The 21804-nt window shown below is 37.4% G+C and overlaps 1 protein-coding gene across 1 annotated transcript; it reads right to left on the bottom strand.

Annotated features, from left to right (window-relative positions):
- Positions 1–3051: 3051 nt before the first annotated feature.
- Positions 3052–15817, bottom strand: LOC103724076 (probable magnesium transporter NIPA9). The gene is made up of 9 exons (XM_008815231.3): positions 15476–15817; positions 14397–14495; positions 9819–9948; positions 6958–7046; positions 6106–6162; positions 5905–5963; positions 5481–5601; positions 4149–4297; positions 3052–3608 (listed from the first exon to the last, which is right to left on the bottom strand). The coding sequence occupies exons 1-9, from the start codon at positions 15584–15586 to the stop codon at positions 3386–3388; spliced, it is 1038 nt and encodes a 345-aa protein (XP_008813453.1). The 5' UTR covers positions 15587–15817; the 3' UTR covers positions 3052–3385.
- Positions 15818–21804: the final 5987 nt, after the last annotated feature.

The raw sequence follows: 21804 nt of genomic DNA, 5'->3' as shown, positions 1-21804 counted from the left end.
TTAGGTGTCATGTTAATCAGTTGTTGATCTACCCCTTTGTTTCTCATTATCAAAATGCCTTATTACTCTCCCAAGATAGAATTTTGACCCTGATGGAGTATAATATTTGACGAAGAATTGGTTGGTTCTCCATGGAAATGGAACAATAATGGAATCTCCTTGGTAGAAAAGATTTTTTTCGTAATCAGGTGCTTGCTCCAATTTTTCTTTTAGTTGGTGGAGGATTTGAGCATATTTTTGTGTGTGCTCGTTAATTTTTTCTCTCGATTTCAAAAATTAACTTTAAGGTATAAATTTATTGTTACATTTTCTGCATATGTTAACAAGATTTTTTTTTTTCTTGCCATGCATAAAAAAATATTTATGTATACATTAACATGCTAAAACAGGAGAACTCGAGAAGTTATTCTCTTTGCTTAATTACTATTGATAGTGAGACAAGGTTTTTTTCTAATGTTAGTAATTTTTATGTTTGAATTTTTCTAATGTTTGATCCTCTTTGCTTCTTTAATACTTATATTTAAAGGTTTGACGATTAAAGCAATGACGCGGAAGTAAGTTAATGAGGTGCTGTCTCTAAAGATAACAATTTAGTTTTAAAAAAAAAAAAAAAAAGCTTCCATGACTGGGGCACGCTTCAAACGTGGAAACGCGTCAAAAGAGGATCCGCGGAAGTCGTGTTTTGCGACCTCCACTTTCCAGCCGTTCGCATGTTCGAATCATCCATTTCTTATAGATTGTACCCACCGCCCAGATAGAATTTTGACCCAACTCTCCCTAGATAGAGTTTTGACCGCGATGGAGTATAATATTTGTTTTTAACTTGCTAGTTTTACGGTAATTGATTGGTTGGCCATGGAAATGGAACTAAAGGTGGAATTTTTTTGGTAACAAAATTTTCGTGAATGATGTATCAAAAAAAAATTTCTCATAATCAAGCACTTGTTCCTATTTTTCTTGTAGTAGGCGAAGGATTTCAGCATATTTTTATGTGGCTTGCATTGCTTGGTTGCTTTAGACAGCTAGAAATGAGACTTTTTTGAGACTCATTCTCTATACCGAATGAAATGAGCATCTCCTCCCCTCCCCTGTTCAGTACCTTTTTTTGTTCTGACTTGGCGGCTGTGTGGAAGAGCATTAGTTTCGCAATCCTAAAGTTTAGAGAAGATTAGAAGGTAACTCTCTTACTATTATTTCATAGATAAATGACGCAGGATCACACAGGTTAGGTTAAAGTGCAATCCTCTGTTAAAAGATCTTCTATAGTGAAGGCATCTACATGGGTTTTTAGGGCTTCTCATGTTTTATGCTCTCGAGGGAGACTATACTATAGATAGGCGTGATTCTCTTCTGCTCATGGCGTTGCCTTCAATGGGCTTTAATTCCAGCCAATGCCTCCTCTGATGTCCACACACGAAAAAAAAAATGATGGACACAAAGTCTATTAGAACGTTGCATCATATATCCAATTATGTAATTCCATCACACTTTATGAAACATGTATCACGTTTGGAAAGAGTGAAAAAACAAACTAATGACACTGATTCCGAAGCTCACCGCATGAAAATCTCATTTGTAATACAATTCATGAATGCACATGCTGGACATCATAAATTCTTACATGAGTCTTAAGAGTCTTATCAAAATTTCCATTGAATTTGGCAATGTCACCACTTTATTTACTTGCAACAGGATAATTTTTCATCTGGTTCATCCTTTTTTGCATAAGTTCTCGAGCCCTCTCCAAGAACAGAGCTGCTTTACAAATGAATTCCTCCCAAACAATCAAAACATCCTTTGCTTCCCGGTTGCCGCAAATCATGCATGATGATAAGTTAATCTTGTCCAACTTGACTCCATTCAACCTGGCCCGGTCAGAATGTTAGGAATTTTCCATTAAGGGCTGCAGGTTTGAAATTTCCGGCAAAGTTGACTGCCGTCAAAATATTCCAACGGACTTTTGGATAGCTGTTGAATCACGCAGCGGAGCCACAGTTGTCTTGGACAATGCTTCTGTAAATAGCTTATACAGGTTTATTATTATTATTATTATAGCTGTTATCTTATAGCATCAATATCTCCTTGCAATTAATTATTGAACTGCTATAACGTGTGAGAGCCAATTGTGTAGGCCCCCCTTGCTTGGCTGTTGGCCAGGAGAAATTAAGAAATCCATGGAAGTTGCACCGCTGGCTCAGAAAGACCCAGTCAATGGTGACCAAAGAAATTCCATGCTCCTTATCTAAATCTTTCATCTACCACCGTAGCAGGTGGAAACTGGAAAGCAGCTCCACCCAACAGAGGACAAAGCTCGTAAGCTTCCTGGTTCTAGAATCGTAACCAGTTGTTATTATTAAAATACTAGTAATTTTGTCATTGAAGCTCAAGCAAGATGGCACCATTGTTTTCTGATTCTGTATGATGAAGCATCGATGACTTAGGATCGAGAAAAGGCTACGTGTCATGCATCGGATGTGGTATTGATGCAGATGATGATGCCTCATCCAGCGTAGCAGCAATATGCTGCCACTGAAGACTGAGGCTGCTCGATCTGTTGCATCATAGAAATGCCTGAGTCCACTGAAACACATAGAATCCTCAACTGGTTAGCCTCTCTCCATCCAAGTACCAAAAAAAAAAAAAAACGAATGACAGTATATACTATTTTGTATGAAATCATGCGCACAGATAAAAAGAAATCAACATGGAATCAATAACAGTAGAGAGGAAATATGGTATTCATCTCTGAAACCATATCTTGCTAATTCAAGGGATGAAATTTTCGCAAATGTTATATGTAAACGTATCATGAACCGGCTGAACTCGGGAAAATTTAGGGAACAAAGAACGTGGGTATAAAAAAAGGTATGGGAATTCCATGAACCTCTCTAGTTTGCAAATTGTCGCTTAATTTAACTGCTTCCATCAACAAGTGGAATTCACTTGAAGCTCAAGATATTGATTGATTTGGATCTTATCAAAGGACCATCAGAGTCCCACAGCTTGTTAATCACGAGACACCCAATGCTCCAATTCTCAAGAACAAGGAGGTGGAACTAAGAAAACTCATACTGTTTTTTTTAAAAAAAAATCAAAAGAAGAAGAAAAAAAAGGATCTCAGATACCATAATTACAGATGTATGGAGGTGCATTGCTTTAGCAGCCAACAGGCTGAGCCCCAAGACAAACTCAAATGAGGTGGAGGCTACAAAAACAATCATGAATGGAACAGGGAGCCTGATCAAGAAAAAACCCAGTTGATTTTACATCTTTAATCATGAATGCTGACAAGTTAACAAGATGTTTACAGGTGTTGAAAACCAATGAGACTCTGAGATGATATGCCGAAGACATCAAAAGGTAAGTCTGGCTTCTCATAACTTCTCTAGGCCTTTTCTTTTGCCGGGGATGTTATCAGATGATGCAATGTTGATGCATGGATAACTGCACTTGGTGGGCTTGTATCTTTAACCCGGAATGAGCCAGACCGCCTAAGATTGTGATGCCTCTCAAGGTTACTTTTCAAAACGTGTCGAATAGGCCTAGGTAGCAGTCCCATCAGTCGAGTTGAGCATACAAGAAGAATTACCCCAGCAGTGATAAACGACCTGCAAATAGCATAAGATGTTTTGTTTCAACCCAACATATACTAGAATAAAATGTAGAGAAGTTGCATAGCTTCCAGCAATGGACAAAATCTGTTTATTATCTGAAAATTTATAAATGCAAAATGAACAAGTTTATGAGCACATTGAATCAAGAAGGAGTTCTATATAGTTGTATCATCTTCGTAATTCAAAACCATTGCCCTGCATGCATAAGCAGCTCATTGAATCGGGTTATAATGTATATACTATGCACACTCAAGATTGATATAGTTCAGCTTCTGTACATAATAGGAGTGAACAATGGCAGTCCTGATGCATAACTAATATCCATGCCAGCACAGTATATAATTGATAGCAAGACTAAAAGTTTCTGGTATCGAATATCCTTATCTGATAATATTACGTTGCCAACAACATCGGTCATTTCAATCATTGAAGGAAATAATGCATTAGATGCTTAAAATACATATAAAAAAAAAAGAAAGCGAATTGATCTTAAAGCTATTAATGTGAAATTAAGCGAGCCAAGTTGTGGAATACCATCCAAGCAAGAGAGAGAGACGAGCAAGAGGTGCTGAAGGCATATCTTCACCCAGGGCAAGCATACCAGCTAGCACGCCAGTCAAAATAGATGCCACAGCTGCACATGTAGATACCACAATAGCCCTCCCATGCTTTAGGCCTCGGGTCTGTTCAAAGAACTCAGCCAAGGTAAGATCGCAACTAAGCAAACCCATTAAAAAAATAAAAATAAAAAAAGAAAAGCAAATATTTGTATTGAGCTTAATAAAAAAAAGGGCAGCTCTCTGCACGAGGCTCCCATCATTGCAGCATCTGGGAGGGTCGGATGTACACAACCTTAACTTTGCTTGCGGAGAGGCTGTTTTTGTGTCCCGAACCCATGACCTCCAGGTCACAATGCATATCCATTTATGTGTTGAGCTTAATAAGATATTTATTTATATGCAACAACAACATTCTGACTGCTAAATTCTAGCTCTAGATAGACACGTAACCTGTACAAGCATGGGTGAAAATAGAGAGACTAAACTGAGAGGACACCAATTTTCTAAGAGGGCAGTATTATCATTCCCCATTTGAAAATTGTACTGATCCCACCCGCTAGTTATAGCCAGCTTGATGAAAAGTGCTGCCAGCTCCAACAGGCAATAGTGACTACTTATGAACTGATGGTCACCTCAGTGGTCATACCCTCTGTTTCAAACTGAAGGTTGTGGGTTAGAATCTTGAGTGGTGCATCCTCAAGAAGCCAAGCACAGGTTATTATAATAATACCGGTGGTCTCCCTCCCATCACATAAAAAAAGGGCTACAAATCATGTTGTCAGTTTTGAACTTAACTAATCAAATAATGGTACATGATCAAAAAAAATGAGGAAGAAAAAATTAGGAAATTTCTAAAAGTTGATGTTTTGGAACAATAGTACAGAATATATAATCAAATGGTAATTCCATCTTCTTAACTAACAAGCTTCATCGCATCTTTGTCAGGTCAGCTTTACGGATCAGGTTATGAATTGGAGATTGAGAATCATTGTTTATTCCCAGAAATTTGCAACAGCATCCAGCTATGAAAGTTATCAGCATAAAACTATCTTACAAATCTGTTATTACTTGCTTGCGCATCCGGTATTGAATGAGGCCCTTCAGTCTCTGCAATTATTAGATTCATGTTTTTTAAACTCTTGAACTAGTATTTAATGTTCATCAGTGCCAAGTGCACATCTTCCAATGGAATCTCTGTATGAAGTTAATTGTTCCAGCAAAAAGTATAGGCTTCAAATGGCCTTCAACATGTGCACCGCATACAAGAATTCCATACAAAAGAGAAAAAGATAAATATTGAAAATACCTGATAAACAAATCCAGTGGCACTACAGCATATACTGATTGAAATGCATACAGGAACCACAACCTTAGAGAAGCCCTGCTCTGAGAACAAAAATCCCATTTTTGATATTACAGATGCCATCCTGTAATTATATGTTGCAGCATTAGCAACTAACATCTCCTTAAGAACATACCAAGCTACAGCAATGGGATAGAATTCTGCCAGCATAAAACTGCAATGACGTAATGTCTTTTCCACATTTAAATAATTGACATTTTAAAAATATAGATCATTTAGATTGGCTAGATGTGAGGTGCAGGTTAATTCTGACGACAGGTAATTCCGGATGGAAAATAATGGCCCACAAATCAAAATGGAAAGAAATAATTTCACATATGCACTAATTGTAAAAGAAGAAAAGCATAGAGGGACAATGAAACAGCACCCAAATAGAATGCCTGATTCCAAGCCAAATATAATCTCCTCCACAACTTCAGATTCCATCTGCATTGGATGTGCAGAAATATCAAACATTGTGCAAGCAACATATGGTTAAAAATATGAAATCTGATGGAAATAAGATATATAGAAGAAGATTAAAAAGCACATAATACAGTTTATCTAGTACAAGGGTATGAACACTTACAAGCTCCTGCCCCCGCCGTTGACTATTGTAGATGTGAAGCCACGCATTCAAGATTATCTGAATCTCCAGGCATGGAATTAGATGTCTTAGTCCAATTAGAAGGAAATTTTATGGATCCATAACCATGTGAGTGTATGTGTCGATTCTTTTTTTCAATCTATTCAACCCTTTCTAGAGCATCTACTGTAGGATCATTGGGCAAACTGAAGAGCAGCTCAAACCCATAAAGCAGAGGGCAATTGCAGAGAATAAAAGACCCTTTCCTATTCTTTCTTAATCTATTCATAGTATTACCTTATGGATTAGTAAATTCATTCAAAGTTCATATGGTACAAGTTGAAGCCTAAAATTAGAAAATTCCCATTTTCATTTTATTGTTAAGCTATGGTGCTCAAAATAAACTTTAAAAAGCACAAATATTCAAAAGGAGCATGATATAGGGTTAAAATGATATTTTTCTAAGAAAAAAAATTCTGGAAACCAGGCTATTCCATCAGGTATCTTCTTTATATGAGGGAAAGAGTGCCATTCTGTAGCATATAAAAATTCTATACAACTCATCAAAATCGATATGCTAATCATTAACCTCTACTTGAATGATTAATCTCCATATCAAATCAAGGTTCTGGTACTCAATACATTATATGAAAAATCAAAGGTTCTGCATACACAGATTTCACATTACTGTTCAAAGAGAACTTAGATGTCGGTAATAAGAAGTATGTAGCAAAGGACTAAGATGCCAAAGTTTCCTTTTACACATGAAAAAGAAGAAGATTGTGATGGTGGTGGTAGCAATGGTGATGATAATGGTCTAGAGATATAGATTGGTGCACAGAGCATGATACCTACAAACAAGATGGCAACTGAGAAAACCAGCCAAGGTAAACGGAAAAGGGAGACCGCAGAAACATTCTGCTCCTCCCCTCCAATGCCAACCCCTGCAAATAAGAACAGAACGACAAAAATTATTTCTGATATATAGGACTATACACTGTGCAACATTAGACTACAATCATAAATGTCATGAATATCAAGTAAGGATTGTAATTTCCATAACAGGCAGAAAATGATTCAGTTCTCAAAGTTATTTACTGTAAGCCTAAATATATTTTGTCTTGACAAGTACACAAGTGGAATTTTGGTGGTCTACTTGAAGATCCTTCAGCCATGCCAGACACTCTGCGACACAACCATGAAATCATGCTCGCTAGTTAAAGAATTACCAAAATATGTAATTGAAGATCGATATTATGCTCAAAGTTGAAAGATCATACAATAAAATTCAGACATTTTACAGCTTCTAATGTAGGAAAGCCTGAATTGTAGAAAAATGAGCTTCATGAGTTACTAAAAAGGAAAAAAATGAAGTAAACTGGCATTTCTAAGTGGTTTTGGTAATATCAGGTTGAAGAAAAGAGCACAGATGTAATAATATCTTTTTTTTGAAGTGAACTAGGCTCTAGTTGACTGGATCTCAAGTTGCAGTCAAGTGAAATTGTAAGACAAGGGGTCCAACAATGATGATCCGAGCCATTGAATTTGATCCATTATCTCTAAACTGCTTACTGACCAAAGATCATATAACTTCGAGACCCCTGGCCTATGGATCAGGTGGTCACAATAGGCATTATTTCGTGTTATTTAAACAGTTCCTTCTAACCATTTGATCTCCAAATTATACGATCTTTGGTTTGTAGAAAGTTTAGAGATAGTAGATCACATTCAATAGCTCGAATCATTGTTTTAAAAAATCTGCCTTCCAGTTTCACCTGCCCAGATCTGACTTCAAATCCGGTGGACCACAGCCTAGTCCACCTCATTTATCCTTCAATCAAATTCTTTCAGTTTGGTATAAGAAAACCTATTAGCGATCATTGTGGATTAGCCATCAGAGTATTGGGTCACAAATTGGCAGAAACTTGGAGCAAACAAGAGCTGCTTAATGCAGCAATTTTATAACTACAGACATTTCAATTTCCAACAGACTGACTTTATAGACGAGCAAAATAATACGTAATTTATTTGACATCAGAAGGTTCAACACTTAACTGAAATAGAATATGGCTGGAAAGCGCAGAACATCAGAAGGTACCACTTCTGACAACCTAGACCAGAAAGCCATATAGGGCGCATATGACCATTTTTCAATATAGCTGGAAGTAATGCTAGAGTTTGTGATGCTGATAGCACCAGGGAAATGATGGATAGGATAGAAATGAATCCACTAAATCTAAGATAAAAGACTGCCTGAAGGGAATTTTTTTCAAAAAATTACAAAAATTATCAACAATTAATAGTAAGAGGAAATAGAGATTTGGAGGAGGAGGAGGAGGAGAGAAGAAGAGAAGAGGAGGGGGGGGGGGGGGGGGGGGGGGGGAAGAATAGCTGACAAGCTTAACTTTATTTTCTAGAATTATACTAACCTACTTAGCCCTTAACACAGTGACAAACAATGATATGTACATGCAAGCACGAGTGTGCATACACATATGCCAACATCTTTCAAGTTTCGCAACCTTGCCACTTGTGAGTAATCGCATATGTTTTTATAGAATACCACAACACTTGAACCAAGTAGTAAAATTTGATCAACCATATTTTGTCAGACTCGTCCCCATTGTCCCACTATTATTGTATTTGCTAATCCCATTTTGTAAACTACATTTGAATTTATTTTAGCCCTCATACTTGTTGACCTCACTAAGCCTGCCTCTTTCCTGGTACCTTTTCTACACAGATTTCCATCAAAATCTTATATATTTAAGACAAACTACTTTGCTTGCAATGCCTGTGTATACAATGTCTAGCCTCCACATAATCCGCTTCAATATGACAGTATTCTTTATATGGAACTCAGTCACCATTCTTGTCCTACATGGCCTCTAGGAGTGAAATGTCTTCCCACCAATTTGCCTAGTAATCATTGGCATCATCTTTCTAGTTAGGATCAGCAGTTATCCTATTTTGTTTCCAGTCAACTTTGTTAACCTATCTCAGCACTATGTTTCTAACCTCATCTGCACCCGATATGCTTCACCAAGGTCATAATTCAAAGTTCACTCAATCTTTCACTCCATAACACAGCCCTTTTAAAGCTAGACAGCCTTGTTATTGTTTCCATTGACACATATCATGCTCCAGGTAGCATTGTCAAGTTATGAATCAGAAACTTGAAAATGCCTATTTCTCAATCATCATGATGTCTCCTAGTGCCCACGGCACCTCATCAACGACCAAACCTAGTGGACAAAAGCACCACAGCCACATTTTATCTGCACAAATACAATGCAGCACTGCTTTCTTTCTTACCCTCTTCTTTCACATTGAACTACTCTCATTCAAGCATAAAACATCTTTAATTAAAGCCAAATAAAGGTAGTCTAATGAATCTTTGTAGAAACAAACACAGATTTAGCGTGTATGTACTTGCAGATTATTTCATTGTCAGGATGAAGTTGCAAAACAAATTCCAGAACCAAGAGATATGCACAAGATTTGTCCATTGAACCTTTAGGGTGGAATCTTACAGGGTAAATTTATACATCTGATAATACATGACAAGCCTGATGACACAATGGCCTCATTCCAACCATTACTCAAATCCATAGAGAAAATACTCACCTTATTGAGATCTGACATGTTAGCAATAATTACTCCAAACAGCTAAAAGAGTAGGCAATTAACAGGAGAATTACTCTAACTTACATTACCTATTGTGCCAACACCAGCCAAGGCAATGCCCAGCCAATCAAGAGCATTCATCACCTCTTTGAGATAAAAATGAGAGAAGACAGAAAGTATAGCAAGTCCACAACCAGAAACAGGTTGTATAACAGAAACCTGAAAACATATATCACTAATTTAATTAATAAAACACATTTAAGAGCAAATACATATATTGCACTTCATTTCTCAGAGTGATTTTTCAGCAAATATCAACCTTAACATGAAATAACATTATGTGTGCATTTTGTTGGATTGTTAAATCACTGGCAAATAAAACATCAATATAAATCCACTTTATAGGTTACTTTAGCTGTGACTTGTTCAAGATTACAAATTTTATCGCCAAGTAGCTAATGTATATCTTTATGATTCATTCTTTTTACTCCAAGTCTATGCTGATGGCGGACCACTGCAGGGAGAAGAGAGAAAGAGGAGGAAGAAGGAAAAGAGGAGGAAGAAGAGGTTATAGAGACGCAGGAACAAGAGGTTATAAAGACGCAGGAAGAAGAGAAGAGGAGGAGGAAGAAGAAGAAGCAGCAGAAAAGAGGCTAGCATTTTTTTATTCAATCATTCAATTGCCTCATACATGAGAGGGATGGCCTTTATATAGGCCTTACATCAGCTCAATCAATTGACGACATACCAAAGTTGGATCCTCAATCAATTGACTAAGTCAACCGATTGATTACATACCAAAATCGATCCAAACACTCGATCTAATTACTTGACTCAATTGACTTGATTAATAACAAAACAACTAGCCCAATTGACTTGACTAAAACAATGCAAATAATGCAATAAAATAAAAGTGACTCGGACTCAAATGGACCAAATCTGGATCTGACTCAATCCGGAGGCTTAGGATCATCTAAACGAACGGCTCTAATGTGCCCATTAACTCCTCCCAGGTAGAAAAAACTCGACTCCGTCGAGTACAGGTCTAGCCGGCTGTCGTACTGCTCTAGGAGATCAGGGTCAAGGCGCTGCAGCTCGGCTCTGGAGGTCCACGTCACGTCAGACTTTGGTCGGCCTTTTTCCCCAAAAAAAGTAACGTTGGTAACCGCCTTTTCTGATCAACATAACCTGCTCATCTAATATATGTTCTATTTGTTCTCTGCGTGCATGAAATTTTGGAGGTAGCGGCTCAACAGCAGGTAATGGGTCAGGGTGATCAACAAAGGCAGATATATCGACAAAAGGGTTAGAAGGCATGAATGTTGTCTTTTTGTATGGAACTAAATCTTCAATATTAAATATCGCACTAATCCCAGAGTCTTCAGGAAGATCTACAACATAAACATTAGAACTGATTTTCTATAAGACGTTAAACGGTTCCTTGGTAACCTCTAATTTGATCAGGAAAACCACTGAAAACGAATCTGCTAATGCAGGTTACAGATTCGGTCAAGAGGGAAAAAAGGGGGAGAGCTCTCCGTTCCTGGTTCTCCTGTAGCTGGATTCTCCGGAACCACAAGAATCCTTAGAATGGGATTCCAACTCAGCACCTTTTGAGATTTTGAGAAGAGTTGCTCTACGAGCTTGCAATTTCTTGAACGTTTCCAAAAAAAGTCGTTCAAGCCTAATTCGTAACCTCTTTCACTTAGCTATTTATAACATTTGTGTAAATCAGCAAAGAAAATTATATTTTAAGTTATTAAAGTGAATGCATTTGCTAATTTCTTGATGCAATGAATATGGGTGCAATGCGAATAACTGTGCAGACTCAGACACTCTATACTGATGAGATATGGAGATCAGGTCTATGGGCTGCCTAGGTTTGCAACCATGCACCACATCGAATGGACTCATGCCTATGAACTTATTGACCGAACTATTATATGCAAACTCAATGGTCGGTAATACTAAATTCCATATCCTAGCATGTTCACCTACTAGACATTTTAATATGTTTCTAAGGCTACGGTTGACAACTTCAGTTTGGCTGTCGGTTTGAGGATAATAGGCAGAAGAAAATTTCAGTTTGGTGCCTATCATATACCATAGGATTTTTTTCTAAAGTAGTTCATGAATGAAAATCCCTATCAAGCATAATAGATTTTGAAGGGTCAGGGGGTCTAACGACTTCATTGAAATAAAGTTTGAAAATTCTAGAAGCATCAGAAGTCTTAGAACAGGAAAGAAAATGAGCCATCTTTGAAAATCGGTTCACAACCACAAAAATGAAATCGTGCTTGGTAGAAGTACGTGGAAGCTCTAACACAAAATCCATACTGACATCTTGCCATGGGCATTCGGGACGAATCCGAATCTGGTGGTACCAACTCTTCAAATCAATCTTAGAAAAGATTGTGGCACCAGATCTAGAATCTAAAAGGTCATTTAGCCTAGGAATGGGAAAAGAGAGAAAGAGGAAGTCGAAGGGAAAGAGGAGGGGTGAGGTCGTGTCTCTCTGGTGAGATGCAGCCGAAGAAGACACCAGGGGCGTCGGCGCTTGTGGCCGTGGGAGCGGCCGATTGAGGGTGGTGGGGCGGCGTATGGAAGTCGAACCCTTATGGGTTCGTGAGAGAAAGGGGAAGCGGCGGCGAGATGCGATGGAGCGGCGCCGAGATACGGCGGCTTGAAAGAGGAGGCGACGCTCGTCTTCGATGGCAGCACGGCGACGCAAGCGGTGGCCCTTCGGAGGAGACATCGCTCGGCTTCGGTGGCGGCACGACGGCGCAGTCAGTGGCTCTTCGGAGGAGACGACGCTCGCCTTCGGTGACGGCGCAGTGAGAGGCGGGGCGGGGCTCTACAGGCAAGCGGAGGAAGATGAAGGTACCTTTTTTTTTAGTCATGTGCGGTCATGTGATTTTTTTTTTAACACATGAGGTCACGTGTGGATTTTTATTTTTTTAATTTTTATTTTTTTTTTGAACGGATCCGGGCTGAGGGCTCGGGCTAACGGGTTTGAAACTTACCCGTTAAGCGATTTTAATCTCCCGACGGTTCGGGAGGGTGCTTCAACCCTTGCAGCGGCCGCCGTAGGCGAGGCTCCAAAGGCTATGGCAGAGGGCGGCGACTTCCAGTGGCGAGTCACCAATCACAATGGCCGGCGGGGTCCTCTTTGGGTGGGGGTGGCACGGGCAGTCGTGAGAAGACCCGGGCCTCCTGGTTCTAGGGTTTTGAGGGAGGGGAAAGGTGACCCACTTCTCTACAGGCTGAAGGTGGTGTGCGGTGCTGCCGGTGACGAAGGGTGGAAGTGGTGGCCGTGGGCTTGGCGGCCGGTGGGACGAGCCCGACGAAAAAGGGGTTTTCCCCTTTTTTGCATCTGGTGAGAATTGAAAGGGAGAAACCCTTTTCTTTGGTGAAAATTGAGGAAAAGAGGGAGGAACGAGGTGAGAGGGGAGGCTTCACATTGCAGGAAAAGAGAGAGAGAGAGAATTGGATCGTGGCTCTGGCAGCAGAGGCAAAGCCGGCCTGCTCTGATACCAAGATGATGGCGGACCACTGCAAGAAGAAGAGAGAAAGAAGAGAAAGAAGGGGAGGAGGAAGAAGAGGTTATAGAGATGCAGGAAGAAGAGAAGAGGAGGAAGAAGAAGAAGCAGCAGAAAGAAGGCTAGGATTTTTTTATTCAATCATTCAATTGCCTCATACATGAGAGGGATGGCCTTTATATAGGCATTACATCAGGTCAATCAATTGACGACATGCCAAACTTGGATCCTCAATCAATTGACTAAGTCAACTGGTTGATTACATACCAAAATCGATCCAAACACTCGATCTAATTACTTGACTTAATTTGATTAATAACAGAACAACTGGCTCAATTGACTTGACTAAGACAAAAGCAAATAGTGCAATAAAATAAAAGTGACTTAGGCTCAAATGGAATCAATTTAGGTCTGACTCAATCCGGGGGCTCAGGATCATCTAAACGGACGGCTCTGATATCCCCATTATGTGCCCTGTCTTGTGGTTCTACGTTTCATCTCATCTATCTTGGATACTTTGTTTCCACCATTGCATATAAGCTGTCCCATGGTCTTGACCAGAGATTCTCACTGTGTTGTATTTTGTTCTCTTAAAAGCCTGTATATGTTTTGAAGCCATGATAAAATAATAAAGGAATAAAAATAGCTATTTCCAATTTGCTTTTTCTCAAACCAACTGATTCATTGTATAGTGACAAAGAAAGGCATCCCCTCAAAAACTATAGGATTCACCAAATGAATATTCAGCAATATTTATGTAGGGAAGTTACTTTTTGGTTTTGGAGATGCTTGTTGAGCATCTTTAGTTGTTTAAGTTCTATACTACTGTGGCCTTACTATTTACTTAAATCCTGTCATGTACAATTTTATCTTCAAAATGAATTGGTCATTTTTCCCCTCTTATCTTATGCAATTTGTTTAACAGAGTAATGCCTCGAGGTCAACTTTGTGTGTGCTTCTCCATCTGTTTTCATGTACGTTATGTTGCACAAGAAGGAAGCAAATCAGGGAAAACTAATGAGCAATCCAGGATGCTATCCAGGAGATATAAAAATAGCAATTCAAGAGCAATAGTTAGTTATTAAATTTGCTTACTAAAGTTCAGAATATAGATATCGACTGACTCACCGGAGCTTGAGACAATGCCCTTAACATCAATAGTGCACCAAATATATCCATGACAAAGCCTATAAGCCATTGTTTGTTGAAAGCATAAGCTCTGATCACCTACAAAATAAGCACAATCAGCTCAGTTTATCAGTTTGAGTAGCCATACAGAATAAATATCTTGATTGCTTTACATACATTAGTTAATTTTATATTCTATGTTATTTATTACAAAAAAAACTGGGCATTAATCTGTTGAAAACAAATTTTGTTGCATGGGTTGCGATAAACTAATGTGAATAATGTACTAAGGTATGTAAGAGAACATGATCATATAGAAGCATCAAAATTATGTCTAATTAATCCCCAGGACAATGCAGCATTATTATTTAGCAGCATTCCGGAAAAGCTCAGGTTGCTATTTATAGCATTTTGTTCCAAAAGTTGCAAAGGAAACCATCAGGTGGAATGAACCAACCCATGGCTAACGGAAATGACCGAATAAGGTGATAGGTGATTGTATTTATCATCTAAAAGCTTCTGGTGGCCTGAAACTCTGTCCATCATTTCTCAGTGCTTCCAGGGCTTCAAATTTGAACGTACTTTGTAAATAATGTGTCGAACCAACGCATGGTAGGAAATGATTGCACCAATCTCTCGAATCATACCAAAGACAAGGACATAAAGCAAATAAACCTTCTAAAAATCACAACTTTGGCAACTAACAAGGACACCTCAACGTATCAATATAAGTATCACCAACCAACTGCATTCCTCGATTTAAAAAGAAGCCAAAACTCATCGAGAATCACAAATTATAAAGGAGAAATGACGAATCACATCTCTCAATTCCAGAGTGTTTTCTCAAACAACACAAACTCTAAAGCTCTCAAAATTTCAAGAAGATGCCGGAACAAGAAAAGAAAAGATCGCTCCATTGCTATAACCAAATTAAAAAAAAAATACCGTTTAAAACCAAAAAAATCACATTAAAATTCAGGCTAATCGATATATCATCGAATCAAGAAACGAAATGCCGGGTGAAGAAATCAAGCAAACAAAAAAAAAATTTTAAAAAAAAAAGAAGGAACCCTTTCGACCTTGAGCTTGAAGGAGAGGGGAGGGAGGATGACGGTGCCCTTCTTCTGGAGAACCTTTCCAATGTTGTTCCCCGCCGTCGCAATCAGCGTCAGCATAATCGATTCCCACATCGTTCTCCGATTTCTTGCCTATCTCTCCCTCCCAGGTTCTTGCGGGAGATCGATCGAGGGATCCTGGATCCCTTCCTCCCTTCTTCCCTGGTTCTTGGGTGCGGGATCGATCGAACGGCAGCGGAGCTCGACAGGTGGTTTCTTCTTTTCTCCCTCCTCCGAGCTTTTGAGGCGACGGGAGAAAAGACGGCACTGAGATATCGATCGGGTCCGATCCACTTTGTCACGCCTTTGTACAACGCACGCCGAAGTACCCAAAAAAGGGACCGCCTCTATTTAACGCAACCCGAATCTCCCGATGGGTCAGATCCGATCCGGGTTAGAGCCAATACGAACCCCACCCGATCCGATAGCACCCAACGCATGACCAACGATTTTCTGTGATATAGTCCCTATAATTGTTTATATCTTTTATATTAATTCATTTAATTTTTTATATTTACATATTAATACCTGCAATTCTTCGCTGTGCAGTGTGCATTATTAGACCTTTCAGTAGGTGTGGCTTTAGCTAAACTATGACTAATGGTTGCTAAAATTAAAAAATAAAAAATAAAAAGTTCTTGGAGTTGTTGAAAAGGAGATGAGATAGGCACGGGTTACATGCTGCTAGGAAGCATGGTTTGATGATACTACCTATATAGAAATACTACAAATTGGACATGCTATATTTGGTAAATATTATATTTATATTGATGTTTATTTATTTTAGAAAATTATATGATATATGGGCTATTAGATTGTTCGACTCTAATTTGAAATCACCAGCCAGGGTCATTTTAATCGCCGCACATTTATAAAAAACTCTTTCCATAAATATGCAAAGCATATCATCGTGATATCATAAAGCATGGGCGGGTCTTCGACATGCGCGGCGAGTGCTACAGGCCAGCTCAGTCATTCTGAATGGTAACTTAACCACGGTGATCAGTTAGATCCAAGAGGGTGTGAGAGGTGTTGGCTTGGACCACCCTTTATTTCGAAACATCTGGATGATGGTGAGTAATGGTGGGCCTTCCAGGCCAAACATGTCTTTAGAGAGGTCAACGGAGGATGTGAATTGGGTGGCCGCGTATGTGGCCAGTTATGCTGGGAGCAACTTATAGGCCGGGGAGGGAGAGTTGCCACAGGCACTCCGCGATTTTTTATTTTCTGACTTTATAGGATGTATTCGTGCACATATTGTATGATATACCTGTCAAAGCAAAAAAATATCCAATCTCTCAAAATTCAATTATGTTTATAAATCCATTTTTTTTTCAAAACACCAAATTCATCTCCTTAGCCATGATTATGATCATACTTATATCTTGTGTCTAGACTAAAAAATAAGCTCAATAATAATCAAAGTGCCACTACATAACTCCTAATGGTAGGGTATCAAAGAATTAATGCATAACCTCCACTAACATGATATCTAAATACCAATGTATAATTCTCACTAATAAGGTATCAAAGTACTTGTTAGCTATATCACCTAACTAAGCAAATAAATCTAATAATTGTAATTAATAAAAATTCTTAAAAGAAATAATATATATATATATTATTCGGTATCAAAATAAATCTATTTTATCACAAAAGAAATCTATTCTATCAAAAAAAAATCTATTCATTTAATAAATTCAAATCATAAAATTGCAAATCCTACAAATCCATTAATATTAAATTTAAAACAAAAGTAAGAGGAAATAGCATGATTGAAGGCAGGTCGAAGCGCGTAGATGCTATCCCAAAAAAGTGTTTACCCCACGTACGGGTCCCCAGCAATCCTCCTTAGAGATACGACGATCCTAAACTTCTTCTTCGGTACGTCTTAGAAGAAGCCAAGTCGAACCCGATCGAACTTACAAATCCAGCGAAGAACGAAATAAAAAAATAAAATAAACTAAATAGAATTGCAAAAATAAAAATCAAAGTGGCTAAGAGGAAGAACTTTTCTCCAAAATTTTTTGATATTTTTCTCTAATTTTTCGTGTCTAGAATAGGATGAAATTGGAGGTATTTATAGGAATATTTGAGTAAGGATATTTTGGTCTTTTTGCGAACGCATCGGCGCCTTCCGTGGATGCGTTCGCGGTGATTTTGCAAACACCCCAACGGGCGTTTTGCGAACACCCCAATGGGTGTTTCACGAAATTCAAACGCGAACGCGGCTGAATCTCGAACCGCGTGGGCATTTGTTACCCAAGATGACAACCCAAGAGGGAGGGTGAATTGGGTTTTCTAAAAATTATGTTCTCTAATTTTTACTTTGAATAATGCAGCGGGATGATAAGATACTACTTACTTAAGCTCTAGGCAATTACAAGTAAAGCAGTGGAAAATTAAGCTAGAGCAATTGTACTATGGCTTTAGGGTGCAATTGATCTAAAATTAACTTATAATTGTATGATCAATTTTAATCTATGTGAATGGTAAGAATGGAGTGAAAGCTAAGCAAGTTCTAAACAATCACTTATAAATCAATAGGAAACAAAGCTAGAGATATTACACAATCAAGTACGAATGTAAGACATGAAACACAAGAGATAAAGCATCACAAACACAAAGATGTATAGTGGTTCAGTGCACCCCAGCACCTACATCCACTCCCCAAGACCTCTTGGAAATTTCACTATAATCCCTCAGATTACAGCCGGTTGTTTTACAAGCTCACAACCTAACTTATTATTTTCACGAGATCACAACAAACTCGGTCGGTTTTCATAGGCTCACCGACTAGAACCAATCCGATTGTTTTCATGGGCTCACAATCCAACCCAGTTGGTTTTCTCCGGTTCACCAACCACAACCTTACACCGTTGGTTTTCCCTTTGGCTCACCAACAAATCTTAACCCCTTGATTGAATCAAGTTACTAGATATTAGAACAAGAGTTTAAAACAAATCAAAGCTTCTTAAACAAGCAGATATAACAATGTAAACAAATAGAGTAAAGAGAAGCCCTCAAACAAGTTTTGTAGATGAGGGAACTCGGCTTCCTCTTTACTTGACCCTCTTCTGATTTCGCACGAGGTAGAGGATCACTGAGGCAGCACACAGTTAGAGATGAAGCTTTGGGATCACTCGGATGCTCTTCTTTTCTCTCTTTTGCTTTGAATGACCCTTTTGTGCTTTTGGGACGTTTCTCTTGAAATCTCTTCCCTATGTGTTTTCTCCCACTTTCTTAACTTCTCCCCTAGCTCTACCCTTGATTTTATAGCTTTGGATGGCGTGGAAACAAAGATCTAGCTGTTAGAGACAAAAATAGAGCCGTTGGAGTTGAGAAAAAACTAGCCATTATGCCTTCCAGCGTGCTCGAGTCGACTCGGCTGAAGCAGGAGTCGACTCGTGAATAGGAGTCTGCCGGCACTGTAGCTGGGAGTCGACTCGAGCACTGTAGCACTGAAGTAGGAGTCGACTCGAGCACTGTAGCGCTGAAAATCAACTCTCTGTCTTTTTGTTTGTTCTCAGTCGGAGTCGACTCGAGCACTGTTCCTTGAAATTCCAGAGTGCCAGAGTCGACTCTGAACTTCCAGAAGTCGACTCTGAACTTCTAGGAGTCGACTCGAGGACTATTCTTTTGAATCTTTCTTTGAATTTGCTCCTCCAACTTGAATCCTTTGAACTTGAAACTTGGGCCAATGAAGTATAACTTTCTTTCAACTTTTTGAGACCTTTTGAGGCCTTCTTCTATTCTTCCAATTTGTTATGTTTCTTGCAAAATAAATATCTTTCTTCTTGCAATACAAATATTAGTAATTATACTTCAAGGTTTTGTGATCATCAAAATCAATCTTTGGGTCAGCAATCTCCCCCTTTTTTATAATGACAAAATTTGGAGTATATGCAATATAAAATAGATTGTGTTCTAGAACTAATGCATAGCTAAGTTGCATATTTAAAATATACTTTATGATAATGTTTTAGATTTAATCAATTTAGCATAATCAACACATAAAACATTATGAGCATATACTCAGATATTTCTCCCCCTTCTTGACAACATCAAAAAAGTTGCAAGATAATGAAACATTAAGCACAAAGCAGTAAATGATACTCAAATATTCCTTTTCCTTATTGTACTCTGATTTTCAGTCAATGCATGTCGAATTATTGCACGAATATGAATCATATAACTCAAGACAATAATGTCAGAATAAGATTAATGAGCATAGATCAGAGCCAATTAAGATGATTTCAGAGTAAATTATAATGAGAGCACATCGAATGTGATTCCAAAGATAGTTTTCAAATCAAGTATAAATGGAACCTTTTTCAAGTTAATTCAAGAGTATCAAGACTGATATTCAAAGAAGGCACGAATGAAAATCTAACCCCCTTTTTTTTTGCCCAGTATATTAAATATATAGCAACATGAGAGCAATCTAATCAATTTTTTAGAATAATATCAAAACTTATATACTCGAAAAATATAACATCATGTTTGAATTGCAATTTGCTTCATGATTGATGCATAAGATATATTAACCAAATAGCAAGCCTCAAGGTGTATAACAGAGATTTTCAGATTTAAATTTCAGATATTTATAATACATATTGGAGAGTATTAGGATCACTTCTCATTTAGTATTCTTTCTCTCGTCTTTAGTTATGGATTTATGTAATTAAGGTCCATATGATCTCTCCCTCTGAAATTTTCTTTCTCCTTCTTAATTGATCATTCCATTTAAGAGTTTAGAATTTGAAGATAATTTTCAATAAAACATTCAAGTTGTTAATCTTGAAAATATATTTTCTACAAATTTCAGCATATTTTCAACTTAACCTATTGAGAGCATATTTGCAAGTATCAAATCATATTCATTTGAAATAATAAACGCTCTGTAGAATTAAACTCAAAGTATAGGCTATATATAATTAAGACAAGTAATGGCAACACAAGGAGGTTCATCAAAATTAATTCATAAAATATTCAAGGTATGCATCATATGATGGTGACTTTTGAACAAGATGCAAAATCTAGAGAGATTGATATGTCTAAAGCTCCCCCTCAAAAGATGCATTCTTCTTTAATCATTCTTTTCTTTTTGTTGAATTTCAGATATTAATGATAAGCGTGAATAAAACTGAAATTCTATGATATCAAGAATGTAAAGTGATCTAGAGTTTTTCAAAATTTATAGCAATCATTCTTTTTCATCTTTCAAGAACAAGTTATGCTTCCTCTTAATCTTTGAAAAAATGTACTGAAATATTAATCAAAAAATAATTCATTTGAAGCTCAATTTCTTTCAAAAGCAATTACATTTTCTTTTTTTTAAGAGTCATTTGAGTGAGTTAAAATGTTTGTAGCTTTAGGAGCATTCACTTTAAAGATAAGAAATGATATGTTTCAGATGCGTATCGGAGCAATCAACCAAGACATCAAAATTAATTCTGTTTTTCTTAAGTTAAAATTTTTATTTAGAAATCATATTGAGTTATTCTCCTGAATGATGCGATCATTGAAGCATATAACTAAGGTTACAAAGATGTAATGATATAAGTATTTTTAAATTAAGTTGAAACTTTTATACAAAATCGGATTCTGAACTTCATAAAGATGTTCAAGGAGGCTTTCAAAGTTATAATTTGAGATATGTATCTTCCACATTGTAGCTCATCTTAAATCATTACGATTGAAAACACATATTTCAAACATATTAGAGCATATTCAGAATCTTTGTATTTTTGGTACGAATTAGAACATTATGTACCAAAGTTAGGCAAGTTGAAAGATAAAACAAAATCAATTCATTTTGCTTAAATAGAAATATCCTTCTCTTCTTCTTTTTACAAATTTATTCAACTTTCATATTTCAAAGATGATTGTGAACGACAAATCTGAAATTTCTTTTCAATAATACCAAAAAAAAATTTATATAGTATTTTAAATATTCAATCAAATTATCCAAGCATGGAGCATTACAAAATATTGAGAATCCATAATTCAAAACATCATGCCACATGCAAAATATATTATGTGTTAAGTCATGCATTAAAATATTAAGAACAAGCATGTCAAGGATCAAAATCAATTCTTTTCAAATAAACTCCCCCTATTTAAATATAGTCTTGCACTGATTTCATCATTAAGGTGTGTTTTCAAGTGATTAAAACTTGACTTGATTCTTCTTATATACTTTCATTTACTTTATCATTCATTTCCTCATTTTTTTGAATTTCTTTCCTTAACCAATTAACGAACATTTTGATTTTATTTTTCGTTTTTAC

The sequence above is a fragment of the Phoenix dactylifera genome, chromosome 4, assembly GCF_009389715.1.
Source record: "Phoenix dactylifera cultivar Barhee BC4 chromosome 4, palm_55x_up_171113_PBpolish2nd_filt_p, whole genome shotgun sequence".
Lineage (NCBI taxonomy): Eukaryota > Viridiplantae > Streptophyta > Magnoliopsida > Arecales > Arecaceae > Phoenix > Phoenix dactylifera.
This window is presented reverse-complemented; position numbering and strand designations above follow the sequence as displayed.

Bases quoted from the DNA above. Each gene is read 5' to 3' on its own strand.
- LOC103724076 (XM_008815231.3), bottom strand. From the start codon at position 15,586: ATGTGGGAATCGATTATGCTGACGCTGATTGCGACGGCGGGGAACAAC. The intron at 7,047-9,818 runs GTAATGTAAGTT...TCTTATTTGCAG, and splicing joins GGCTGGTGTTGGCACAATAG to GGGTTGGCATTGGAGGGGAG. The intron at 4,298-5,480 runs GTATTTTCAATA...TTCTTTGAACAG, and splicing joins CCACTGGATTTGTTTATCAG to ACCCGAGGCCTAAAGCATGG.